Below are 26979 nucleotides of genomic sequence, written 5' to 3' on the forward strand. Positions count from 1 at the left end.
CTTTACATCTAAAGTAGGTTTACTGTAGACAACACACAGTTGGGCCTCGATGCTGGATTTTTAAAATTCACACTCTCTCAATTGACGTCACTAGAGCATCCACGCTGAAACTGATTATTGCTATAGCTGGATTCACATCCACCGTGTTTGTAATCATTTTATATTTGCATCACTTGGCTCTCATACTTAATTTAGATTTCCTAATTCTGCCTTCTTTGTCTTAAAGAGAACCCTCACAGACGCTTAAAACCTGGGGCTGCCCCTGCCCAGCAGGCATTACTCGGGCGTGCACGCCGCCCCGGCAGGCGGGGCCGCAGGGATGCCACCGCCGAGGGCGTCCCCACCGCCCGATCCCGCCGGCCAGGATCCGGCTCGGGGTCTCCCTGGCGCAGAGTGGGCGTGGCTTCCGCGGCCCGGGCCTCCCCGGCTCGCTCCGCCGGGTGCTGGGTTGCCATGACGACCGTAGCTAGGTCGCGGCAGACTCGGTAGGAGACTGGGCGCTTGGAGCACCGTGTCCCTGCCGCGAGGTCGCTGCAAGGACGCGGTTTCACCGGCGAGACGTGGGAACGGCGGAGTTAACGGGGCTCCCCCGTCGGCGGGCAGAGCGCCCGGAAAACCGCCCGGGGAGCCACGAGCTCGTGGGCTGGGGCTCCACCGCCCACCGCGGGGTGTGCGCTTTGTGGCAGAAGCTGGGGCGGGGGCCTTGGTAGTCGCGAGGCTGCGGCCCGCACGGGCGCGAGGCGGCGTTAACAGGCTTCGCTTTCTTTGCAGAGCCATGGGCAGCAGGAAGAAGGAAGCTGCCTTGCAGGTAAGCCCCCGGGGGCGCCAGCTTCCCGCCTAGGCATGGGGTTGGGAGGGGGTGGGGGGTGTGCCATGGTCTGTAAGTGACGTTTGCTAGCTGTCTATGTGACAGCATACGTGACGTCATCGTACCCTCTGCCTTAAAAGAACACTTATCCCGGACCCTGGCGGTGACACGGTGTGTGTGTGTGTGTGTGTGTGTGCGCGCGCGCGCAGTTACACGTATCAGACTTGGACAGCTCTTTATGCTTGTGGTGTTCATACAACCCAACCATGCATGAGAAAGAAGTAAAACGCAAAAAACAATACCAAGAGCAGTCAATGTGACTGTGCCATTTTTTGTGGAAGCACCATTGCCCCTTGCTTAGAGAATATGATCTCTGGAGTTCGCTATGGATCTATAACTGCTCTGTTCTCAGATTCTCGTTTATCAGCAAGTAGGGCCAGTGCAAAGGTGCCCTACACTTCCCATTCATCCTCTACCCGGCTGAGGGCCCGGGGCCGCCCAGCTGTTTCCAGTACCTTGCTATTCCTGCCCTGCTCCGGGAGCTCACGCCGTCAAGTGCCCAGAGCCCTGGCCCCAGAGCTGGCCCGACTCACTCCAGGACAGGGGCAGTCACTACTGACCACTGAGAGCTGAGCCTCTGGGTAGGGCTCTTCTGAACCCTTCTGTCCTTTCCTGCAAGCATGGTTGTGAGCCCAGGGTGCCATCACACTCTCTTGCCTCATTTAAGGAAGCACAGAGACGTTCCCATTTTCTCTCCTCTTTAAAAAAAAAAAAAGCACGGTGAGCACCGCCTTAAAAAGAGGAACCTTTGCTAGGGGGTTTGCGATATTGCAGGTTTATTTATTACAGATACCTCTTAAAGGGACGCAAACCTTAGAAGACCTGAATTCAGAGCAATAATTTCCATGGTCTTTTAATTTGCAGTTTCAAAGAAGTTACACACACACACACACACACACACCCATGTTAATGATAAAGGACAAGAGAATAATTTTACAGTGGAGGAGCGCAATGGATGACCTTGGCCCAGGGACCAAAGGGAACATCATCAGTAATGAGCCCATGGAGTTCGTGTACCACTTGATAGGATGCAAGGAGAAGTTTTCAATTTGAGCCCGTCCTCAGCGGCACAGTCTGAGTGAGTCTCATCAGGAGAAGTGTCGTACACAGCCCCTGAGGGACAGTCCACAAAATCACTGGCATTTCATTTCTGTGTCAAGGTCACAAGGTAACAGGAAGACAGGCAAACTGTTCCAGACAAAGACTAAGAAGAGCTGACAGAGAGAGCCAGCACATGACTCTGATGGGCTTCTTTGTTATTCAAGATACTGTTGGGACAATTGGCTAAGTTGAGTGGCATCTAAGAATTACATAGTAAGAATACATCAGTGATTTTTTCCCCCTAAATTTGATGAAGGTATTGCAATTACATGAGATAGTGTTCAGCAGGTGATGGAAATAACTTTGAAATAACTTTTTAAAAAGTTTTTTTAAAAAATGCATTTATTTGAAAGAGTTAGAGTTATAGACAGAGGGAAGAGAGAGAGAGAGAGAGATCTTCCATCTGCTGATTCACTCCCCAAATGGCTGCAGTGGCTGCAACTGAGCCAATCTGAAGCCAGGAGCTTCCTGGTCTCCCATGCGGATGCAAGGGCCCAAGGACTGGGGCCATCCTCCACTGCTTTCCCAGACCACAGCAGAGAGCTGGATCGGGAGAGGAGCAGTCAGACTTGAACTGGCGCCCATATGGGATTCCGGCACTGCAGGTAGAGGCTTAGCCCACTACACTACAGTGTCAGCCCTTAAACAGTTCTTTAAGCTTACAAATTTTCTATATATTTTAAGTTGTTTCAAAGTAAAAGAAATTACACAAAAATATAGAATATTCATAGAGAGGACTAATACACATTTCTCTTTGTATGTCCCATCTAATGTAAACTAGAACTCATTGTAAATAAGAGGAAAAATGAAAAAGATAACTCAACTCATTTCTGATAGTGAGAGAACACAAAGTATAAAAGAAACCTACAGCTTAGTACCATTTATGTACACTTTAAGGAGCAAAGCAATGATATGCATTTTTTCTGGACCGATAACAGGTAAAATTATTTTTTAATGCTGGAAGATAGTTCCCATGAATCTTGAGAGAGTGGGTTTTCCTGGGGCAGGCGCAGGAAGAGTGGGAAAGAGAGAAGAAGTGTGAGGGAGGAGGAAACTTGTGCTGTGTTTGTCCTGGAGACGGGCGGAGAGAGAGAGAAATCTTGGGCTCATGCATTAAATTTCACACACGCCATTCATGATAATACACCATGGACCCTCTCTGGCTTTAGGTCAACATCAGTACCCAGGAGCTGTGGGAGGAAATGCTGAGTTCCAAAGGACTAACAGGTAATAAAGTGGGATACCTTTGCAGATCCGTTCTCTCCCAATGATGGACTGAAGCATGATGAAATGGCTGCAGGGACCATTTCCCGTGGCCTTGAGCCTCACAGGTGCCCAAGTGGTGTCTGTGCGTGTACAGCAGCCCCTTTACCTGTGACCCCACCTTCCACAGCTTCAGGTCCTGCAGTTGACCATTATCCATTATCCATAGTCATTGCCTGCAAAACTCCAGAAATAAACAACTTGTACTTAAAATATGTATTTGCAAGACAGGACTCCAGAGAGGGATCCTCCATCTGCTAGTTCACTCCCCAAATGGCCACAATGACCAGGGCTAGCCCAGGCTGAAGCCAGGAGCTTCTTCCAGGTCTCCTACATGGGTGCAGGAGCCCAAGGACTTGGGCCATCTTCTACTGCTTTCCCAGGCAATAGCAGAGAGCTGGATCAGAAATGGAGTAGCTGGGACTCGAACCAGTGCCCACATGGGATGACAGCGCTGTAGAAGGAGGCTTAGCCTACTGTGTGCCACAGTTGCTTTCTCTACTCAGAGTTGCTTTGTATTAAAGAACAGAAACATGATTGCCTGAGGCACAAATTTAAGAATATAAGAAGCGGAAGGAAAAAGGGGACCTCCTGGGACTGAGGGTTGGGAGAAGAGCCAGGCATCAGAGGGGCTGCGCAGTCGTCGGGAACCAGTACAGCCTCTGCCCAGGGCCCTCGCCCCCTCTGTCTGCCATCAGTTACGTGTTGCTGCACAACGAGCTACTCCAAAGTTAGTGGTTTACAACAACCCACCACTCCTGTGGGTCAGGAAGCCAGGTGCAGCTTAGCTGGGTGTCCCTGGTCCTGGGTCTCTCACCAGGGTGCAGTTTAAGATGTCAGATAGGGGACCCCAAGGCCCAAAGAGGAACAGGCTGGCCTTCAAGCTCATTGAGGTGGCTGTTGGCACACTGTACAAGCCCCACTTCCAATTTCCGTCACGTGGCTGCTGGCGGGATTCCAGTCAACACCGGCTGTTGGCCAGAGCCGTCAGCGTTATGCCAACATTGTCTCCAGGAGGCCACTCACAACGTGGAAACTCGCCACTCGCGAGGGATGGGGCAACAAGATGGAGTCACAGCCTTTCTCAGCCTCGTCTTCCGTGTGACATCCCACGGCTGTTGCCGTGTTCCACCCCTGAGAAGCCAGCCCAGGGGTGTGGCTCGCACTCAAGGGCAGGGGATTACACAAGGCCATGTGTCCGAGGCAGGGATCATGGGAGCTGCCACCTTCAAGGCTGTCCACCACCCTCTCATGCACCCTTCCTTTATTTCTCCTTCCCACTAGAGATTGGTGCACTCTTTCTGTGTCTGCCCCATTGTTTCCTCTATCAGGACACCTGCTCAGTTGGCTGACAGCGCCCTGTATCCCCTCACGGCCACCCCCACGTGGCTCCTGCCTCCTCGCCCCCTCCCTGTCTCCTACCATCCATCTTTCCTCCCCCACTGCCTGCACAGGAGCGTGCTGAGCTCTGACACACTGCCTGGGCATAGATCCAGTGTCCCCACTACTTCCCCTCACCCCTGCTCCCAACACCGGGAACAGCGTGGTTCCACGTGACCTGTAGAGATCTCATTCCCAGGCCCAGCTCAAAAGTGGTCTCTGGGAAGGATGTACTTCCGGAACCTCTTGGTCACTTGCTCCTTGGAGCACTGAGGGCATCTGGAGTGGCCGCTGGCTGTGTGGCTGCTCTCCTGGCGTCCCCCCGACTCTAACCACAAGAGCCTTGCCCGTCTCATGTCCCATCTATGCAGACTTGCCCAGGCCTGGGGCTGAGTGCAGGCTACACAAGCGCTGGATGCATTGATTGTGTTGTGTGGGTGTGAATGTTGCCACACTCTCCATGGAAGAGATTAGAAAGCCTTTTAGGTGGTGCCCAGGTTTAACTATTTTGTTTGTGTGTCTTGTCTGGGCAATCAGACCGTGGCTTCAGGGAGATACAAGTCATTATTTCTATTCGTTTATCAATAGTGAGAAACCACCATCCTGTAATTTTTTTTTTGAGAATTTTCTGTGTGCCAACCACCCTGATAAGCACCCTATGTGACTGCAGCTAACACTGCGCCCCGAGTCTCAGCCACGTCTTCCCTAAGTGGTTCACGACCTTTGCTGAGGGTGGCAAAGGCGCCTCTCAGCCTCTCGTGGGTTTTTTTGTTTTGTTTTGTTGTGCTTTTTAACTTTATTTATTTGAGAGGCAGAGTTTAAGACAGAGGGAGAGGCCGGTGCTGTGGCTCAACAGGCTAATCCTCCGCCTTGCGGTGCCGGCACACCAGGTTCTAGTCCCGGTCGGGGTGCCGGATTCTGTCCCGGTTGCCCCTCTTCCAGGCCAGCTCTCTGCTGTGGCCAGGGAGTGCAGTGGAGGATGGCCCAAGTGCTTGGGCCCTGCACCCGCATGGGAGACCAGGAGAAGCACCTGGCTCCTGCCTTCGGATCAGCGTGGTGCACCAGCCACAGCGCGCTGGCCACGGTGGCCATTGGAGGGTGAACCAACGGCAAAGGAAGACTTTTCTCTCTGTCTTTCTCTCTCTCTCACTGTCCACTCTGCCTGTCAAAAAATAAAAAAAAAATAAAAAAATAAAAAAATTTTAAAAAAAGACAGAGGGAGAGCGAAGTCTTCCATTTGCTGGTTCATTTCCCAGATGGCCACAATGGCCAGAATTGGACCAGTCCAAAGCCAAAAACTTCTTCCAGGTCTCCCACGTGGGTGCAGAGGCCAAGGCACTTGGGCCATCTTCCACTACTTTCCCAGGAGCATTAGCAGGAAACTGGATCACAAGTGGAGCAGCCAGGACTCAAACCGGCACCCATATGGGTTGCCAGTACCACAGGCGGAGGCGTAGCCCACTACACCACAATGCCGGCCCCTCAGCCCTTTCTTGTCATGCTGTGGAGAATGTGTGCAATTCTATTCCCTCTACCTGTGGCTGGCAGAAGTCTGCTTCCGAAGTCGGTCACCATCTTGGAAATCTTAACTTCTGCGGGCTCATTTTCCCCAGCCTTTAGATAGCCACGCGTGTCCTCAGGTCCACACACACTTCCCTCCTGTCCGTCCTTCCTCGCAGGTGTCTTCTGGGCTGCTGCTTGTCCTTGAGGGTTACACTCCCCATCCTTGTCCTCCACAGTCACTCGCTCACTCCGCGAGCCTGTGACCTGTGCCTTTGTCCCCTCTGCTCCTCCCAGCGCCAAGGCGTGGAGCAGAGGATGTGGCACTGGTAGAAACAGCCAGGAATCTCGTGCAGACACCACAGAGAGATGTAAAGCGAACTGGACCCCAGTGTTCCCCTTCGGGCCTTGCACCTGTCCTCCTCAGCGCACCTGTACTCGGGACCCTCTAGGTCTTCAGGGGCTTTTTCCAGGCCTGACCCAGATGCCTTGCTGGGCCTTCTCACATGGGACTCGAATGTGTTGAAATAAAAACTCCATCAATCACAATACACTTGCCCCCAGACAAGCTCACAGCCATGCCCTTTGCCTGGGTGCTGGGGCGGCCCCACTCCCACGTGCCTGACCCCGCTGTCCTTGTGGGCATCAGGCCGCCTTTAGAATCCCTTCTCTTAGGTGTTCTGGTCCCTCCCTCTGGTTACCTCTCCCAGCCCCACCCAAGTTAGGCTCAGAAGTTGAGCCACTCAGGGCCACTTGATTTTTTTTTTTTTTTGACAGGCAGAGTTAGACAGTGAGAGAGAGAGAGAGAGAAAGGTCTTCCTTTCTCCGTTGGTTCACACCTCTAATGGCCGCCGCGGCTGGCGCGCTGCGCCGATCCGAAGCCAGGAGCCCGGTGCTTCCTCCCGGTCTCCCATGGGGGTGCAGGGACCCAAGCACTTGGGCCATCCTCCACTGCCCTCCTGGGCCACAGCAGAGAGCTGGACTGGAAGAGGAACAACCGGGACAGAACTGGTGCCCCATCCGGGACTAGAACCTGGGGTGCCGGCGCCGCAGGCGGAGGATTAGCCTAGTGAGCCGTGGCACCAAGGCCACTTGATTTTCAAGCCCTGTGTTCCCACTCAAGTCTCATGGACTCCTCCCTCCTTTCCTTTCTGTCCGCACTCCTCCCTACCCTGTGCTTGACTTCCTCATCTTGGCTCTCACTTCCTGCAAAATTATGCTAATCAGTTGAATCAACCAACACTCTTGAATTCATGTTTTGCTCCTTTCCGGAGCAGTTGAAAAAGCATGGGTATCAGACAAACCCAGGTTCAAAACTTGGCTTACGACACTGTGGTCTGAATGTGTCCCCTACAAAATCCAGGTGCCGAAATTTAATGGCAGTGGGCTGGTGTTAAGACGCGGGTGCTGGGGGAGGGCAGGCGTTTGCGTCCCAGCTACTCTGCTGCTCCTGACCCAGCTTCCTGCTAATGTGTCTGGGAGACAGTGGATAACAACGCAAGTGCTTGGGCCCCTGCCACCCATGTGGGAGACCTGGATGGAGTTCCTGTCTCCTGGTTTCAGCCTGGCCTGGCCCTGGCTGGCTTTTGGTTTTTGGGTTTTTTGTTTTTGTTTTTTTTTAAGATTTATTTGTTTATTTGAAAGGCAGTGTTACAGAGAGGCAGAGGGGAAAAAAAGAGTCAGAGAGACAGAGAGGTCCTCCATCCACTGGTTCACTCCCCAGATGACTACAACAGCTGGAGCTAGGCCAATCGGACATCAGAAGCCAGGAGCCTGGAGCTTCTTCCTGGTCTCCTGCACAGGTGCAGGGGCCCAAGCACTTGGGCCATCTTCTACTTCCTTCCTGGCCATAGCAGAGAGCTGGATCAAGAGAGGAGCAGTTGGGTCTAGAACCAGTGCCCATATGGGATGCCCATATGGGATGCAAGTGGCAGCTTTACCTGCTATGCCACAGTGCCAGCCCCATGGCCCTGGCTGTTGCAGGCATTTGGAAGTGAACCACTGGATAGATGATCTCTCTCTTCTCTGTCTCTTCCTCTCTCTTTCCATCATTCTGCCTTTCAAATAAATAAATACATCTTTTTTAAAGAGAGGCAGTCCTTAGGAAGTGATGGGGGAAGGAGTGAAGGGCTGGCATTTGGCATAGTGCTCGAGATGCCAGCCGCTTGGGACCCACATCCCGCATCAGAGTGGTGCCTGGGTTCTGGTCTGGCTCTGCTTCCAGTTCCAGCGTCCTGCGGATGCACACTCTGGGAGGCAGCAGGTGATGTCCCAGGTACTTGGGTGTCTGTCACCCACACAGCTGACCTGCATTGCATTCCTGGCTCCTGGCATAGGCCTGGCCCAGCCCTGCCTCTTGCCCTGGCTGCCTGCCTGCCTTTCACATACTTAAATAAGTAAATAATGTAAAAAGATGACTAGGTTGTGACGGCTCCTGCCTTCAGGAGCAGACTGGGTGCCCTTGCGGCAGGCCTCCAGGGAGATGTTGGCCCACTTGTCTTTTGCCTTGCCCTGGTGAGGACAGTTCTCTCCTCCAAAGGGTGCGGCCCTCAGCAGACAATAGAACTTTCTGGCACCTTGATCTGGTACTTCCCAGCCTCCAGAGCCGTGAGAAATAAATTCCTGCTCTCTGTAAGCCACCCTGTGTTATCCTGTTAGAGCAGCGTGCGTGCATTAAAGCATACTGCCGGAAAAACATTCCTTTTAACTTGGGCTGGCGGCCTCACCTCTTTGAAGCTGCTCCCTCATCTGCGCAGGGGTAATGATAGCCATCTTCCTAGGCCTTCTGAGAGAAGAGCAAGATGCAGAGGCCTCTCTGCAGCTCGGCAAAGATGAGTGTTAGGCCCCCTCCTCTCTGCAAGTCCCCACGAATCCTTACTGCCTAGTAACCCAGGATGGAGCTCCTCAACCCTGCACGCCAGGTACTGCAGGGACCCCTGCCACTACCGCCCACCACTACGCCACCCAGGGTCCGCAAACTGCCTGCCTGGGGCCAGCTGCCCAGGCTTTGCACCTCGCCTCCGTCTCTGCCCATCCACGCCTGGCATTCCCACCGTGCCCGGAGCAGCTGCCCCTCTGCCGGGAAGACCCCTCTTCCCGGTCATTCCACAGTGAGCACTTACACTGCGCTAGGTAAGTGGTTCTCACTTGATGTGCAAGTCAGAAATCTGAGGCCACAAACAGCAAAACCACGAACTGCGTGCTGCCTGCCGTGGTGGGGGCCCCGGCGCCTGCTGAGAGCACCCGGTTTTGGTTCCACGCAGTTGTTGACGTCTACCAAGGCTGGTGCGGCCCCTGCAAGCCTGCGGTGAGCCTTTTCCAGAAGCTGAGGCACGAGGTTGGCCCGGACCTTCTGCATTTTGCACTGGTAAGATCTCTCGCAGCAAAATGTCACCCAATGTTTGAAGATCTCAGATGGCATCAGGAAGGGGGAACTGCTTTGTTCAGATCACAGAAAAGCATCGGCTGTGGATGTTTTCTTTCTTTCTTTTTTTTGACTGGCAGAGTGGACAGTGAGAGAGAGAAACAGAGAGAAAGGTCTTCCTTTGCCGTTGGTTCACCCCCAAATGGCTGCCGCAGCTGGCGCACCGCACTGATCCAAAGCCAGGAGCCAGGTGCTTCTCCTGGTCTCCCATGGGGTGCAGGGCCCAAGCACTTGGGCCATCCTCCACTGCACTCCCAGGCCACAGCAGAGAGCTGGCCTGGAAGAGGGGCAACCGGGACAGAATCTAGCGCCCTGACTGGAACTAGAACCCGGTGTGCCGGCGCCGCAGGCGTACAATTAGCCTATTGAGCCGAGGCGCCAGCAGATGTTTTCTTGATGTCTGTGGCGATGCTTTATCATCTGGGGGCTTTATCATCTGGGGGCTTTATCATCTGGGGGCCGTGTCTCAAGGCTGTTTGGAGGGAAGGCGTGTGCTACTCTTGGCTTGTGAACACTGTCGGCTACAACGTGACTTCCAGAGCACAAGCTTCTAAATTGCCACCCTCTGCCCCATAGAGGGGACAACCAGCACGAATTCTCCAGGATCACTGAGTGAAAATGGGTCTCAACTGCAGATCAGTGTGCGAGGGACGCTGTGGACACGCACACGGGTTGGAGGTTCACAGACAGAGAGGAGGGGGGTGACAGAACTGAGCAGCTGGGTCTTAAGCAGTGGGACTTCAAGCACTTGGCTGCTCCTCCCCTGGGACCCGTTTTGGGGCTTCTGCAGAGTGCTGGGGAAAAGCTGCCTGAGGATCTGGTAGGTCCATGCCCGGTGAGTTTTGTCAGACAACGCGGGCGAGGCCTCAGTGCCCTCCCTCCCCATCACTGGGTGGCGTGGCTGGGCGGGGTGCAGGAGAAACGTTGTCCCCTCTTCATTTGGCTCAAGGCCGTGGGACAGGAGCAGCATGAGAGAGACGCAGGGCTGCACCAGAAGGGTGATGGCCCAGGGGGCCTGCTGACTGCCTGTTTCCTATAGGCGGAGGCCGACTCTCTTGATGTCCTTGACAAATACCGCGGGAGGTGCGAGCCCACCTTTCTGTTTTATGCGGTAAGTACATTTTCCTAAGCAGATCACTTGAGGGTCACAGATCATCAGAGCTCGATGAGATGTGTCTTGCCGGCATCAACTCGCTCGCTCTCGGAACCACATGAGTGTGGACATTCCTCTGGACTGTTGTGTTCTGTGGGCGACACACAGACCTCCCCTGGGACGTGGTGCTGCCGGGTGCCGGCTCTGGGGCTCTGCCCAGGAGGCGGTGGACGATGAGGCTCCCCGGCGGTCTCCCTGGCTGGGGCTGCACCCGGGGAAGGGAGAGGAGGAGTCGCTGAACTGCACGTGCTCCTTCCCGGTGCAGGAGTCCTCCGAGCCCTCAGCGCACCAGGTTTTCAGATTTCTGTCTTCTGCTCCGTAAAGGACAACTGGAACCACGGTGAATACTCTCTTACAGGCCTGGACGAGCTCTGATCCACCTTTTATTTCCCCATAAAACATAAAGGTCGTTACAGAGTCAGAAATGAGAGCGACGACTGGGGGAAGCCAGGTGGTTCGGTGTTTTGCAAAGAGAATTTGGGTGCTGCACCCGTGGTCGAGCTCCGTGCCCCTGGAGTCTGCACTTACAGGTGGAAACCACCTGCTAGGTCCCAAAGGCAACCGATTGATACCCTGCTCCTGATCCAGTCCAGCCCCTCTCCTTGCATGGTCAGGGAAACTGGGGTCTACTCAGCCAGGTCTCCTGAGGACCAGGCCAAGGTTGTTTGTCTTGGAGAACTTTGGCCTGGTCCTGGCCTCAGCTCTGCAAGCATCACACACGACAAGCTCCTGACAGCCATGATCCCAGCCTCGCACTGTAGTAGGGAGACTGAGATTCTCAATGAAGGGAAGGCGGAGTGACAGGTGCTCAGAGGTGTGGGCACCTGCAGCCACACCGGACATGGGAGCCCCACAGTAGAGACATGATGGTTTCTACATGGTGTGATGGCTGCAAGCGATTAAGCCATAAATCACCATTACCAGAGCTGGAACGTTGCCCCCTGAGCGGAGGGATGGCAATGGAGGGAAGCCCCGTGCCCTGTGCTCACGCCACTGGGTCGCACACTGAGACAACTCAGGTTCACCCCAAATGCCACCTGCACCGGGAAAAGGCTTCCCTGACCACCCCAGATGGTGCTGTCTGGTTGTACGACGATACTTCTTGTCCAGGATGACCTCTCTCCCACCCCCTCCTCCTTCACTGAGGGCCGCGACTCTTGTCCTTTTACATTCAGTGATCCTGCTCTTTGCCATTGGCTGGGCGCTGGGCTTAGGGATTTGTTGTCTGAATTAACCCACACACAAGCTACAGTGTGTACTGCTCCTGCCCTCACCAACTGCCCGCCGACCTAGGGGAAACTCTGAAAGCGGGGGCTGCGGGGAGGAGGCAGAGGGGAGAGAGGAAAAGGGAAAAGCCAGGTGAGAGCTGGGAGCAGACAGGAGGACCCCCTGGCCCGGGAGGCGCCCTGGGATGTGGCGGCCGAGGCGCAGCCTATAGCGAAGAGGAAGCCAGAGGCCACGGGCCTGGGCTGGGCTGGGCTGGGCTGGCCCTGATCTTGGGCGGACTCCTTACCACCAGTTTGGTCCCTTGTAACCTGTGCTAGGGCGGAGAGCTGGTGGCTGTGGTTAGAGGCGCCAATGCCCCACTGCTGCAGAAAACCATCCTCCACCAGCTGGAGGCCGAGAGGAAGGTGCTGGCCGAAGGCGGAGAACGGAAAGCGGTAAAGACAGTTCTGCAAGCTGCAGGCTCGCAAGTCCCGCCCCCACCGCCCCAGCCCCGCCGCCCTGCCCGCCTTCCTGGGAGCTGTCAGGGGACAGCCGCACTCGGGTCCCACGCTGGCTCTCTCCCTCACACACGGCCCCGGGGAGCCGCTGTGCCTCTCTGTGATGTGTGTGCGTTTGGAAGCTTCTTGTAAGAGGCACCCCCTTTCCCAAAGTCCTTTCGCTGCTCTTACCCGTTTCCCTTCCATCTCCCGTGCGACCTCTTCACACACACTGAGTGCAGACATGAAAATGAAGTTAGAGAACCATGCAGCTGGGCGGAGGGGCAGCACCGTGGGCTCCCTGTGGCCTCTGGGTGAAATCTCTCCCGAGGACCCTCCCATCCCTGGAAGGCTTCCTTGGGGTCCCACTGGCCACATTCCTTTCATCTAGAAATGAAGCTCTGTGGGACCACGAGAGAAAAGGGCGGCAGAGCTTGCCGAGTGAGACGCTATTTCCGTGATAACACAGGCTGCAAATTCTTCACACACACACACACACACACACACTGGCTGCGCTTGAAATCCACACACCGTGGGTGGAGAGAGACATTTGCAGGTGCTCTGTGCATCTGCCCAGCGCCTGCGTGCCTGAACATTCTCCCTGCTCGTTATGCAGGCTCTCAGATTCAATTCCAAATAGCAAAGCCCTCTTTTCATAGCATGCATTAGAATCCAATCCAGTCTTTTTCAAGAAAACTAGCAGTTTTCCCCTAAGGGGAAAAAAAATTGCAAATGCTTCCAGTTCCTTGTGCATCCTCCAGGGAAGACAGGCGACCCCTCCCTATACTACGTCTTCGCACTCTGTAGCTGATCACTTAATAGCAACTTGCATTTCAATTCTGTGTCTTCTGGCCAACTTCCTATGTCGCTTTTTCCTTTAGTGCCTACAAAACAGGCAGAGACTAAAACCGAAGCCAGCATGGATTTCCTGGTGTTCCAGCTCTCACCCCCACCATCCCCTTCCTACTAAACAGGAGCTCCTCAAGCTCCCAAGACTCTGATCACCCTCCCCTCCCTGCCTCCCACCCTTTCTGGCCCTGTGTTTTGGCCTTTGCCTCTCCGTTTTCTGCAGGGTTTGAGAGGGCTTAGTGGGCATTTTGACGAGCTAACTGCGTTCCGCTCATGACCACTTTGTGCTAGATTAAGGACGAGGCTCTGTCTGATGAAGACGGATGTCTTTCCCGTGGAAAGGACGGTCGGGCAGACGAGGACGTGGGTGAGTGCAGAAGCGACGAATGGGGCGAGGCGGCCAGATCTGCTGGACGTAAATGCGTGAGCGTGAGCAATCAGCGGGTTGGGCAGTCTGAACTCTGAGCATCAACTGTTTCGTTGCCAGTTGCCCCGGAGCAGCATCTTGGGCGCATTCCACCGTTCTCTCTCGTTCAAGTAGAACAAGTGTGACATTCATGGCGATCACCACGCAGCAGGGCGAGCTCCACTCAGTCAAATGAGGGAAACGGACTTAAGGCAGTGACTCTGGGCTTTGCCGAGTCCTGACCTGAGCTGAAAGAGGTGGGCGTTCGGTGTAGCAATTTAAAACACCTCTTAGGACATCTGCCTACCATATTGGAGCACCTGAGTTCAAGCCCCGCCCCCACTTCTGATCCGGCTTCCTGCTTATGCTGACCCTGGGAGGCAGCCCATGATGGCTCCCGGACTTAGGTCCCTGCCACCCAGGTGAGACCTGGGTTGAGTTCCTGGCTCCTGGCTTTGGCCTGACCCAACCCCAGCTATTGTGGGCATGTGGGGAATGAACCAGTAGAGGGGAGATCTCTGTCGGTCACTTTCTCTTTCTACCTTTCAAGTCAATACAAATGTTTTTTAAAAACTTCATTTTTTTTCCACCGCTTTTGAGACCGACTTGGTCTGGCTGTCAGAGAAGCCAGGAGGTAGGAAGCAGTTGTGGGAAGGCATCCTGCGTGGATACTGAGACACCAGGGAGAAGGGGTGTAGCTCAGGAGCCAAGCTGCTAAGAGGGAGTTTTTAGAAACGACTGCACGAAGTGGAAGGGCTGTTTCTCCGTGTGTGGGTCACGAGGCTGAGTTGGATCCTAACCAGAAGGAGGACGGTTTAGGGCCTCCAGAAAACTTCAGCTGTGAAGACAGAATCAGCAGCTGGGATTCTGCCGGGGCTACCTGTTGCCTCCTCTCTACCCATGTCCTCTTTCTGCCCTCCTTCGCAATTTCTCCCCAAACCACACCCTGCCGTGCCCTGGCCCTTCACCTGCTCTCGCTGACGGCCAAGCTTCAGGACATCTGCCCACTATCTGTCGCCCACCCACGCCCTGCCCAGCGGCAGCCTGGCCTCTGCCCACGGCGATCCCCGTGGTGCCCAAGCTGACGGGCAGGCGCCAGTTCTAATCCTGGGGATGGTTCAGCAGAATAGGAGGATCTCACGTCTGCCTCCTCAAGACCCCTCCTCTCGGCTTTGAGCGGTCAGGTGCATGCCCACACTCCTCCGGCTCCTCCCTCTTTCTCTCACTGGTTCCTTGGGCTGCACTTTCTAGCTGGGGCTTGGCGCATGCCTGCTTTGGCCTCTTCTCCCTCTACACTTCCTCGTGAACTCACTCATCACTCTGTTAATAATGGGACTTATTGTAACAATCTATCTTTTTGAGAGATTTATTGTATTTATTTATTTGAAAGAGTTATACAGAGACAGGAGAGAGAGAATGAGAGAGAGAGAGAGAGGGAGGGAGAGGTCTTCCATCCTCTGGTTCACTCCTCAATTGGCCGCAGTGGCCGGAGCTGCACCGATCCAAAGCCAGGAGACAGGAGCTTCCTCCAGGTCTCCCACGTAGGTGCAGGGGCCCAAGGATTTGGGCCAACTTCTACTGCTTTCCCAGGCCATAGTAGAGAGCTGGATTGGAAGTGGAGCAGCTGGGACTAGAACTGGTGCCCATATGGGATGCCGGCACTGGAAGCGGCAGCTTTATCCACTATGCCACAGTGCCGGCCCCTGTAACGATCTCTTAAAGTGTAAGCATTCCTAGCACGTTCAAATTCATCATCATGAGAAAACGGACAGATTTATTGCCTAAAATGATTTCAGGCCCTTTCATGTTTTTGAGACTTTTTTTTTTTTTTGGCATCGAAAATGCTCCTTCAGACAGAAATGTCTCGTTGCACTGCAACCAACGTGAAGAGTGAGAACCAGGAAACAGGTGTTGGGGGGAGTGCAGATTCTGTGGTGTAGACTGGCCAGCGTGCGACGGTGCCTCGGCTCACAAGGAGCTGGCCCATCAAGGCGCCTTCTCCTGGAATTTGGATTGCAACAGCAAGGACTAGAGCCGAAAAGCTGTGTAGACTCCGGGCCCCGGGGCAGCCGTCATTGGCCACATGGCAGGAAAGGTGGAAAGCAGCAGAGGCAAGGCAGCCCGGAGAGAGGAGAATGCACGGGCAGCAGCGGGGGCTGCCGTCCTGACGGGCACAGGCGGCCGGCGGCCGGGTCTGTGTCGCCGCCACTCCAGGCCGATTCATTTGTTTGTCTCTCGCTTTCCGTTCCTGAGCAGTCTCTCAGAGGTCCCTCTTGGGTTCATGGGGCCAGCCTCTCTGTTCCTCGCAGCCAGGTTGAGGTTGAGGACTGGAGCCAGCCCAGGGGGCATCACTTAAGAGTTCAGGTGTGGGGACCGGCGCCGTGGCTCACTTGGTTAATCCTCCACCTGCAGCGCTGGCATCCCATATGGGTGCCAGGTTCTAGTCCCGGTTGCTCCTCTTCCAGTCCAGCTCTCTGCTGTGGCCCAGGAGGGCAGTGGAGGATGGCCCAAGTGCTTAGGCCCCTGCACCCGGCTCCTGGCTTCAGATCAGCACAGTGTGCCGGCTGTAGCGGCCATTTGGGGGGTGAACCAATGGAAGGAAGGCCTTTCTCTCTGTCTCTCTTTCTCTCTCTCTCTCACTGTCTAACTCTACCTGTCAAGTGAAAATAAAAATAAAAGAGTTCGGGTCTGCAGGGGCACAGTTAAGAGGCCAGGCGACAGCACCCCAGGAGCCCGGCACTCTGTGCAGTGGAGCCTTGCGTAGCGCAGGCTGTACTGTCCCTGTGCACGGCCTCGTGGGAGCTGCCCCCACCAGCACCTCACAGCGCCCTCTCTCGGCCTCTTCCAGTCTCCTCGGAGAAGACCTGTACCCTGGCGATCATTAAGCCAGATGCAGTGGTGCACGGCAAGGCTGATGAAATTATGGTGAAGGTGAGAGTCCTCAAGGTGGGGCATCCTTGTGGGGAAAGAAGGCGCCAAGGAGCTGTCACTCACATTCCACTCAAGTGAATGATAAATGCTGGATCTGATGGGACAGGTGCTGTGCGGCCTGAGGGCCTCTACAGCTTTGGATGTTGCCCGTCTTTAGTTTTTATATTTTAACTGCGGGAAACGCGGCTCTGGGCTTGCTGTGCTGTCAGCGGACTCAGATACACGTCTGTGTTCTGCAGATCCAGGAAGCTGGGTTTGACATCCTAACGAGTGAAGAGAGGACCATGACAGACGCAGAGATGAGACTTTTCTACCAGCACAGAGCTGGAGAGGTCAGCTTCTCGCCTCCTCGTGCCCACACCCTCCCATCGCTTGCCTGGCTTCCCGCGCGTGTTCCCAGATGGCTGGTAGGTTAGGAGCCAGAGAGCACGACGGGTCAGGTCTCTGCTCTCCGACTGGAGGACAGGTGCGTCAGGCAGGGTTCGGTGGTTGCAAGGCGAGGATCTGGCCCCTAAGGAGTGAATACGGAATTTGTGAGTGTGCTCTACAGCGCAGGGAATGGCGGGAGCAGCACTGGAGGACGAGTTCACAAGGAGGAGAGGAACCCAGCCAGTCCTGGGATCTCAGAAGCCAAGCTGCTTGTATCTCGCTGTAGACACAGCCGTCGGACATCGCAGAATCCTCTGTTTTTCGTCCCTCTATGTGGCAGTCTGCTGCCCTGGCTGGGGTCATAGCCTCGCCTCTTAGGTTAGGGACCTGTGTATTGGAAGGGATAGGCAGCGTGGTCGTCAGTCAATATAGAACCAAATGAAATGGGGAAGGGCTGTGACCCAGAGGAAAACCAGAGCACTGCTACTTGAAGAAGGGGAAAGGGTTGCAAGGTGACACCAAAGAAAAAAACACCAAAAACAACCAACAACTGAAGTCTCAACTGTACTCCACCCTTTGGTTAAACCATCCAGCGATGTCCATATATATGATCTTTAAGGATTAGTTTTGTGTATTTAAGGGAGAGAGAAGAAAGAGGGAGGGAGAGGCGGAGAGAGCTGTCCCATCCACTGGTTCACTCCCCAAGAGTCTGCACCAGCTGGGACTTGAACCCAGGCACTCCAGTATGGGACCCAGATGTCTTCATGGTGATGGTAAATGCCAGCTCCTGCACAGATGGTCTTTTAGATGCCTCCGGCTCTTAGCATTTTCTCGTGTTTAATCTCATATTGAGTCCACTTGAAGTCTTACCTTTTGGGGTTCTTCAGGTGTGGCTGGTCATATTGGCTCCCCTCCCTGGCACCCTCCCCAGCTGGTTGGGAGGCCAGGCAGGGGGAGTGCTGTGGCTGAGTGTCCATGGGCATGCTGGTGGGTGGCACGGCTGCCCACCGGCCCCCCTGCAGGCCCCCGCGGCTCCTTCCCTGGGTCACTGTGTCCCCTCCCTGTGCCTAGGAGGCATGTGAGAAGCTGGTGCACCACATGTGCAGTGGGCCGAGCCGTCTCCTGATCCTCACCAGGACTGAAGGCGCTGAGGACGTGGTCACCGCCTGGAGAGACTTCATGGGGCCCTGCGACCCCCATGTGGCCAGAAGGGAGCAGCCTGAAAGGTGACGTCACCAGCTGGGGTCCTGTCATCCACCCCCCGCATCCCAGGAAGCTGTGGTGCTCAGTTCAGAATGGAGGGGAACACAGACGGCTCTCTGGTCACCGGGTGGCCCCTTCTGTCTTATATCTGGAGGGACCCTGACACGGGTCCCCTGGCCCAGTGCTCGGCCTCAGCTGTCTCTGCCAATCCTCTGCTCTGTGCTGAGGGAGGCTGCTGGATTCTGTCTCGGTCACTGTTCTCTCTCTCTCTCTCTCTCTGTCAGCGAGCCCCATAGTGTGCTCCCAGGAAAATACAGATTCCAGCTGGGCAAGACAGAGTCTGGGACGGGGCCTGGGAATCTGCATGGCAGCTCTGCCCCTCCGCTCTCCTCCCCACTCGGGGTCCTGAGGCCCTCTAGGCTGCCAGCACCCCCTTCTGCACCAGGCTGGTTGGGCTGCTCCTTGGCCGGTAGTATTGGGTCTGGCACTGCCACTGCCAAACCGACTGAAGCAGAGAGCTCAACCAACAGGAAAGAAGCTGACAACGGGCCAAGGCACAGCACTTGTACCCGGTGGCCGTGTGGGACCCGGAGTATTCATGTATGAGTCAGGGCTTAGATTTCAGGTCACCACGTACTCTGGCAAGTGCCTTCTCTGCCTCAGTTTGCTCATCTCTAAAATGGGGATATGTGTGTGTGTGTGTGTGTACTGATACATATACATATATATATATATATATATAGGTACTTCAAACAGTTCACAGAAAATGTGTATAATCAAAAAATCATGCCTAGATTTCCAATTCTTCACACCCAAATAAACTCACCCACTAAGTTCCTCAAGTTCTCTTGGTGCATAGCTCGCGGAGCACTTAGAACCACACCTGACATGCCGTCTACCTGTGCGGCTGTATCAGGCACGTTAGTGTTACTGCGAGGATGAACCGTGCACGGCCGTATCAGGCACTCAGCATGGTGCTAGCCCTTGGTTGCAGCAGGGACAAAATGGCAGCTCCTGTGTTCGCTCCGTTACTCACACAGCTCTAAGATGGGGATAACAGCCGTCTCCCTCAGAGGGCTGTGGCAAACACGCAGTGAGTGGTGCGGGGAGAGCAGTCAGCCCCACACACGGGGCACCGCCACGATGGAGCAGACGCCGGCTCCCGGGGGTGACAGCCCAGCTGCTGTTGGTGGTGGTGCCCACGAGGGAGGAAGCGGCTTCTCAGGCGTGCAGAGTGCTGATTGGTAGCTGGTGATCGTGTTGCCAGAAAGCAAAACATTGCTTTACAAAAGAAACGGCTGCTGCTTTCCGTTTTGCCGATCCCTGCAGCCTCCGGGCCCAGTACGGCACAGAAATGCCCTGTAACGCCGTGCACGGAAGCCGGGACAGGGAAGACGCCCACAAAGAGCTGGCCTTGCTCTTTCCCAACTTCCGCTTTATGGACATGGAAGCCCCTCAGGGTAAGTCCTGCAGGCAGAGTTGGTCTTTATTGAAAAGAAATGTGTGGCTGCTGCTTGTGCTGGGAGGGGGCGGAGCTGCTGACAATAATTACCTGGCCAGTTAAGTCTTCAGCCTCAGAAGTCCTGTTCTGCAAACCCAGGTCCGGAAGGAGCCTGAGTATCTCTGCTGAACCATCTGTGCTTTGATGGAGCAACGGCGTTGCTTCTTGCTACCTCCTGACATGTTTGCTGTGGCCTGGAGTCATCTTTTCATTGCAAAAGTTCCCCTTTGCATTTCCCAGTGGAAGCCACCGAGAAGGTTTAACTCTCTGGCCCGTGCTAGACCCCCGTGGGCTGGCAGGAACGCACAGGCCTCTCTGCCCTCGTATCCCTGCGCCCACCTTTGCATGGGGAGAGGGGGTGATGGTGGAGGACCTTCCCTTTCCTGGGGAGCAGCCACAGCCTCTGCAAAGGCTCACTGGGCCCTCAGCCCCTGTGTCTGGGTAAGAACCCAGAAGACCCAGAGCACATGGGACTCGGCCCATTCCACAGCCGGGGGAAGAACCCGGCCTGCCCTGGCTCTTCCTGTGGCCGACTTACAAGTCTCTGGTTTGAGCCCATGATGGGGTGGGAGGGGCTGAGGGATGAACCTCCTGGGAAAACCCAAAGGGTGGAAGGCATGGATGCTTGGGAGATCTAAATGATGATCATCCGCGTGTGACTCCACCTGTGGGGTTTAACCCACGTACCCGCTGACACGTTGGATGTGCTGGGAGCCGACCTGTGGGTGGCCTGGTCTCACCCCTGCCGCTGCTCTGGAGGTGTAATTACTTCCGCTGCCCAGTGGAGGGAGTCAGGGAGTCCTCCAGAGTGGGGCTGGCACAGGGCCTGGTGCAGATCTCCACTCTCCTGCTGGGCCCAGGATCCCTTCCTTTTGTCTTCAGGGTCAAGGGCCATCAGCAGTCTCTAGAGGGGTGCTTGGGAACAAGTGGGTGTTGACTCAGGACCAAGTCTGGGGAGGGGGAGGGCGGAGCCCTGGGAAACCCTCAGGGGATGCAGGGAGAGTGAAGGGAGACGGCGAGCCAGATTTCTGGCCTCAGGTGATGAGAAAGGGGACAGTTGCTGAGGGTCTGAGCCCTGACCACACAGGTCCCAGGAGTGAGCACACAGCCTCCTACAGGCCCCACTGGGGAGCGGCCCCTCTGCGATGCTGCTGTCTGCTCCTTTATTTTCCTGTGTCACACCTGCTCCTGCTTCCAACGTACCCAGAACTTTTCCTGCCAAGAAAAAGGCACTGGGGGCAGAGGTCAATGATCCTGGCAACACAACCCTGGGTTTGATTCCTGGCTCCCTTGTTTACCTGCTGAGTTTTTCTGGGCTCAGTTTGCTCATCTGTGAAATGGAGATAACGACAGATAAACCAGCATCCCCAGAAAAAGCTTCCTCACAGAGCTGGCGTGAAGACAAAGGTGGACAGGACGCAAAGCTCAGCCTGGTGCCTGACACGCCTCAGGTGGCCAACAAATGTTCCTTCTCCTAATTCTTTACTTTCCAGTCCCTAACACACAAGTTGAGCCCGGCCTGCTGTCCCTCCCACCTGACCCCCACCTTCGTGGGCAGTGAGCTGGGTGGAGCTCCCCTGCCCTCCCGTCTCTCTGGGGACGGCGGCTGGGACAGCATCGGAAGTCCTCAAGAACCTGCTGTTCCACAGGCAGCGATGCCGAAGGTGAGATGGGCGCCCCCAAGGTGCTTCCCTTCCGCGAGGACGTGGCCTGAGCCGGCGTTCCTGCTCTGCGGGCGCACGGGAGCAGGGCTGAGGCCAGGAGCAGGAGAGGCCGTGTCGCTGCCCCTCCGGAAGCGCCACGTATTCTGAGCACTGGCACTTTTTTTTGGCTCAGCTGTCGCTGCGGACAATGAAAACCAGCAGTGTGTGTTTTCCCACGGTATTAAAGAGTATATGGGATGTGCATTGAATTTTTTTTTCTGTCTCTGGGACTTTACAAAGTAAAGTGACATCAGCTATAGTGCCATCAGCTATTGCCCTCTGCTGCAGGGTTTGGTGTCGTCTCAGGATGCTTGGTTTGTGGGACACCATTCCCCAACAACACATCTGCTTTACAGATGCACCATTTGTGGAGCTCACCCTGGGAACTGAATGTGCACATGGCGCAGTGAGGTCGGCTGTGACACTGCAGGTGTACTGACCAGGGGGCAGATAAGGACCGGCACCCAGCGCCGCCTCACGCTGCCTGCCCGTCACACAGTCACTTCCTGCTGCCAGATTTGCCCCTCATGGCTCTTCTCAGATCAGGGCAGGTTCACAACGTAATGCTTGTTATGTGTGGAAGCAGGGTTCACCTGGTTCTGCTGACCCCTCTCTCTCCTCGTGTCTTGGGTTTCTGGTTCCAGCTAGCACCCACTTTGAAAACCTGAGAGTTCCTGGTGGGGCCAGCTGACTAAAGCTGTTACTGAATTACTTGGCTTACCTGGCCCTCTGGGCGGGGGGGTGGGGGGGTGGGGGTGGATCTCAGGAAAAAGCACCTGTTAGGAGCCGCTGTGAGCTGCCTAGTTTCCTCTGTGGTTTACTTGTCAAGTTCCCCAGCTCAGGTATACTCCGTGGTCTGACGAAGGAGGAAAAGGCCATGGCGTTTTGCACACCTAGCACAGGGGAGGCTCTTCAGCCAGGCAGTGAGCTCCCAGAAGATGGCTCTGTGCGGGCTCTCTGCTGAGCCACAAGCTGGCTCTGGGGATAAAAGGCTGAGGTGGGCTACCAGAAGGTGGGAACCAAGGCCCGCAGCCCCGGGCGTGCTGTGTCCGGCCACTGTGTCCCCCATGACCTCATGCCACCTCTAGGTGCCAGCAAGCCTACGTTCAGCACTCCTCAGGATCTGTACTGGGCCCCTGTGTGAACTCATGCCCAACAGAGCCCGCAACGACAGGAAAGCTCCCTCTCAGTTCCACGCCCTGGGGGCTCTGCTTCTCCCTGTGAGTGGGCCCAGGAAGGTGACCCCACCATAGAGCTGGCAAATGACTGGGAGGTGCCCAAGAGCCCTGTGCCTGGGCTGGCCCCACAGGTGTTGAATGGGACTCCCAGTGACCCACTTGGAAGGAGAGAGGGATGCACCCGGCTGGCAGAGGCTGGGAAGCCAAGGACCTCCCCTCTACCCATCACTGGCAAGGTAAGAGGGGGCAACCAAGGCTCCGGAAAGCAGGGGGGAGAGGGGAAGAGTAGGTGTGGGAATGGAGCCTGTGTGTGTGTGTGTGTGTGTGGTGGGGGTGGGGGTGTCTGTGTCGGCAATGGATCCTGAAGTTTTCGCAGGAAGTGGCTAGGACAATCAGGCTGGGCAGGGGAACCTGAAGGGGCCCCAGTGATAGGTCCGAGTGGAAGGGATGATGACTCCGCCTTCCTCCCCACTACTGTGCCTCCAGGATGCTGGGGGTTCAGCACAGTGGGCACCTCTGGAGCCCAGAAGGCTCAAGGCATAGGGAATGGGGCAACAGGAAGGGCTCCCGAGATCAGCCCACTCTCTGAGGCTAGAGCAGCTTGGTGGAGGCCCTGCACCTGGTGTTCCCTAGGGAAGCAAACGCTGCAGGGCAGGTACTGTTCTGGCTCCTGGGCGCGCATGCCTGACAGGGAGGAGGGCGGCCCCACGGTTAAGGACTGGCTCTGGTCCTCCACTCAGTGAGATGGCTGACGGCCGGCAGAGCCAGGAGCCAGGAGCTGCAGCGACAGAGAGGGGAAGGTGGCTCAACAGTCTACTCCACAGCTTTCCCTGAAGCCAGACAGAACGTGCCTCCAGCTGCCCCTCTGCCGAGCTGTCAGCTCAGCGCGGTGCAGCAGCACTGGCCCCATGCCGGGAAGGTGTTAGGGCCCCTTGATGCAGGTGGCCATCAGCAGCTGGGGCAGGAGTGCCCCTCCCCTCTCCCCTTCTCAGGTCTCGCTGGTCTCCCGCCCGGGCTGTTTCGCCTTGGCTGCCTTCTCCGCAGTCCCTGGTCCCTGTGTCCAGTGAGGCCTCGAGACGGGAGGTGCTGCCTTCCCTGCACAGACAGGGAGGAGGAGTGCGTGGGGAGTGAGCCGAGGGCACCTGTGTGTGTCCTTGCTGGGGGACACACCTGCTTGTGCACCGCGTGGCTGGTCATGTGCCAAGCCCTGGGTCTGAGTCCAGCAGGCAGTGGCAGCAGAGGTGTGGCACCCCTGAGGGGACAAGAGAGCATGCGAGTGGACATGACCTTGGGGGAGGGCTGTCTGGGTGGCTGGGAGTGGCCACCTGTAGAGGACCTGCTGGCCTCCGGAGGGCCGGGAAGAGAGGGGTCCCTGCATTACCTGAGGCCGCCCCCACTGGGAAACACACAACACCTCCCTGCCCTTCATCCACCAAGAGTCGAAGGTTCCAAAAGCCAGTACACGTTACCTTCTCGTGTTTCCTAGTGTTCTAGACATTTGGAAAACAGACTCCTTGTTTAGAAGTTGCCACGATTTCTCTTGGCTTTTATTAGCATGGGTTAAAATCATATTATCCAAACACTACCAGAAGAACATGTATTGTTCTGAATAAAGTGCTTAGGAAAAAAAAACGCAACTTATTAAATTGGACATTCTTTTCTAGTTCATAAATTTTGGGTTACAATCGGCACAAAAGGAGAAACAGAATGCAGTATTAGAGACAGCGAGAAGCTCGGTTAAGAACTTGGGTGTAGACACAAGACTGTGTCCCATTCTTCCCCCTTCCTTGCTGACTGAACACTGCACCTGCGTAAAGCAGCAAACAGCTTTGTTTTGATAAATACATTTCTCTTCAAATTCATTAGAGTAAAGCACTTTTTATTTGACTGCTGTTTCTACCCACAGGCAAGATTGATCCACAGAGTTGAAGTGTGAAACTGTGATGTCATTGGGCCTTCAGCTTTCTAATGCTATTTGAGTTCGATTGTCTCAGCAATTCATTATTGGTTTCTTTATATTTACCAGGACTTCTAAACGCCAACTCTATCTATAGTGTTTTGAGTTACAAATGCCAAATGAGGAGTTCCTCAGGACTAGAAACAACAATGAGTGGGCCTCACTAAATAACACTTTATTCCAAATAAACTAGGGTGTTTTTTTTTTCTTTTTAAACTGGTCTTCTCACATTAGCACTCTCACATCTGCACAAAACCCAACTCCCTGCTGCGACAGATTTTAAAATCAGTGATGTTCTGAAAAAATAACTTGGAAAACTCTGTGTTTGAATCTTGAGTGATCATTTTGAAAACAGGAAAAACTGCATTTAAATACATTTTAAAAACATTCATTCACAATCAAACATATTTAAATCTTCTGAGGAATATGCAGGTTGGTGACAGGACAGCTGTGACACAAGCAGCCCCATCAGGAGTGGCTGGTGGGTGGGCCCGGGGCCCTGTCAATGACACACACTCACTGCAAACTTCTAGACCGCAGCCCTCCCTTCCTGGCCGTGACGCCTTCGGCCTTCTTTTAGCAAAGGGAAGAGGAAGGCCGGTTCTACCTTCACACAGTCAAGAACCTTTGGTGAGTTCGCCTTGAAGCTGACCCAGAAGTCGGAGCAGGTGCCAAGCTAAGGGTCGCAGAAGGGCTACGCAGTACTCACTGTAAGAAGTCATCGCAGTCATCCTGGGAGGTTCCCTTCCTGTCTCTCCATGTGAGTGTTCAGCTTCTTGCAGGAAAGCCTCTTAGCCACATTTTTACTTAAATCTCGATCTCATTTTACAAAAGCACACCAACCAGCAGTCCCGAGTGACTAAGAGAATTGGCTGAAAACAGCTAAGAGAAAACAGCTTTCTGAACTATGCTGTTCTTCTTTCCACAGGTATGTCTGTAGAACATTCTCTAGTTTCACAGTGATAGTGCTGTTTCAGGAAGCACGAAGTGCTCTCACTTTGTTTCCAGGAGCGATGCCCTACTTTCAGTTTGAGCGCTAAGGCTCCAGCACTGTAGGTTCTAAGCACGGCCAGAGACTTCGACACCAGAGATGGGAGTCAGGGCAGGTGGGAGGCTCTCACACCCACGTCCTGTCAAGCAGAGCCATTGGGCCATGGCTGAATTCTACTATCAGTAGTGCTAGTTCCCTTTGATGTCTCAGAAAATCTATGGTGAAGAATCTGTCACTTCACTTCACGCCACTCTGTCCTTCTGACTCGGAAGCCTGAGAACTTATTGAATTAGGCTGAAAAAAAAAAAGGCTCTGTACCTGCTAATGTTGACGGCAGTAAGATGCTAGCTTACTATGTTGCACAGCACCATGTATAACGCCTGTTATCCAGGCCAACTATAGCCAACTTTTTCTTTTTTTTTTCTTTTTTTTTTATAAAGAAAATCTATGTAAGTTGAGGTTCAGAAATGCATATATTTTTTACTTACAAATATTCATCTGACCAAAATTCAACATAACCTTTATGGAACACTAAACAATTGTTTTGTTTTTAAAATAACATTTCATTCAAACTGTATATAATTCAGTAAAGTTTTTTTTATACAGCAAGCAATGCTTAAACCCTGGAAAATCTGTAGAAAAGAGATTTTCACACAAAATAAGAAAAGAAAAATCTGAGGTATCCCTCACACACATCCACTCATTCTGATACACACACATACTCACACACATACCCCCTGTGTGTCCACACAGACACAATCATTCTCACTCACAAAGTGGCTGCAGCATAGGCAAAAAATTGTAGGTCCAAAGGAAAATGATTGATTGTTCTAATAAAGAGTCCAGGTAGCTCAGAAAAACAAAACAAAACAAAACAAAACACAACAGTCCTCTGAGGAAATTACTACCTCAAAAAATGTTCTCAAGATGAATTTGAGATCTAAGCCTATGAAATTGCTTTTGCAAAACAGCTCCCTGCAGTCCAAGGTGACTTGTGCAAATAGAAGGAATCAACTGAGGCTAGTTCCTGTACTTCCTTAAACAAGGGTGTGGGATGCTCGCAGGTGCCCAGGGACGCTCCCATCATGCCAGGTACTGCTGCAGTGCCGTCTTTGCCCTGAAATCACAAAGTTCCCGTTAGCCATCATTTCAGAGCTGTCATTAGGCCACCAAGATGGATGGACCAACGCGGTACCTGAGGAGGTCTGTAAGGTAGATGCTCAGAAGAACTGGGGTGATTCCAGCTGGTTCCCTATAGAGATCTGTGGTCAACACACACTTCAGCATACTCTGGCTATGTTCTTGTGGTTCTCTTAGAGGGCTATTTTCTTTCGTTATTTTTTAGTTTCTTGTAAGACTTATTCATTTTATTTGAAATGCAGAGAGAGAGAGACAGGGAAGAGAAGGAGGGAGGGAAAGATCGATAGATCTTCTATGTACTGGTTCGCTCCCCAAATGGCCACAACAGCAAGGGTTAATCCAGGGTGAAGCCAGGAGCC

At 54.2% G+C, this 26979-nt stretch overlaps 2 protein-coding genes across 6 annotated transcripts in view; one reads left to right on the plus strand and one right to left on the minus strand.

Annotated features, from left to right (window-relative positions):
* Nucleotides 1-775: 775 nt before the first annotated feature.
* NME9 (NME/NM23 family member 9) lies at nt 776-25169 on the plus strand. Its single transcript, XM_062182227.1, has 15 exons — nt 776-808; nt 3139-3196; nt 9376-9479; nt 10576-10647; nt 12234-12350; nt 13533-13608; nt 16496-16578; nt 16818-16910; nt 18019-18173; nt 19480-19610; nt 19951-20092; nt 20973-21102; nt 21145-21315; nt 22346-22479; nt 25070-25169. The coding sequence occupies exons 1-15, from the start codon at nt 776-778 to the stop codon at nt 25167-25169; spliced, it is 1599 nt and encodes a 532-aa protein (XP_062038211.1).
* ARMC8 (armadillo repeat containing 8) overlaps nt 24066-26979 on the minus strand; it is a 113800-nt gene continuing 110886 nt past the window's right edge. For all 5 annotated transcript variants that reach the window (XM_062214199.1, XM_062214212.1, XM_062214206.1 and 2 more), the window contains one exon: nt 24066-26597. In XM_062214199.1, coding sequence (XP_062070183.1) covers nt 26564-26597 — 34 coding nt within the window. In that variant the 3' untranslated portion in view covers nt 24066-26563. The remainder of the gene's footprint in view (nt 26598-26979) is intronic.

Source organism: Lepus europaeus, chromosome 2, assembly GCF_033115175.1.
Source record: "Lepus europaeus isolate LE1 chromosome 2, mLepTim1.pri, whole genome shotgun sequence".
NCBI lineage: Eukaryota > Metazoa > Chordata > Mammalia > Lagomorpha > Leporidae > Lepus > Lepus europaeus.

Coding starts and splice junctions, on each gene's coding strand:
- NME9 (XM_062182227.1), top strand. CDS start 776: ATGGGCAGCAGGAAGAAGGAAGCTGCCTTGCAG. Junction 19,611..19,950: donor GGACATGGAAGCCCCTCAGG/GTAAGTCCTGCA, acceptor GTGGGCTGGCAG/GAACGCACAGGCCTCTCTGC. Junction 21,316..22,345: donor CACAGGCAGCGATGCCGAAG/GTGAGATGGGCG, acceptor TGGGGATAAAAG/GCTGAGGTGGGCTACCAGAA.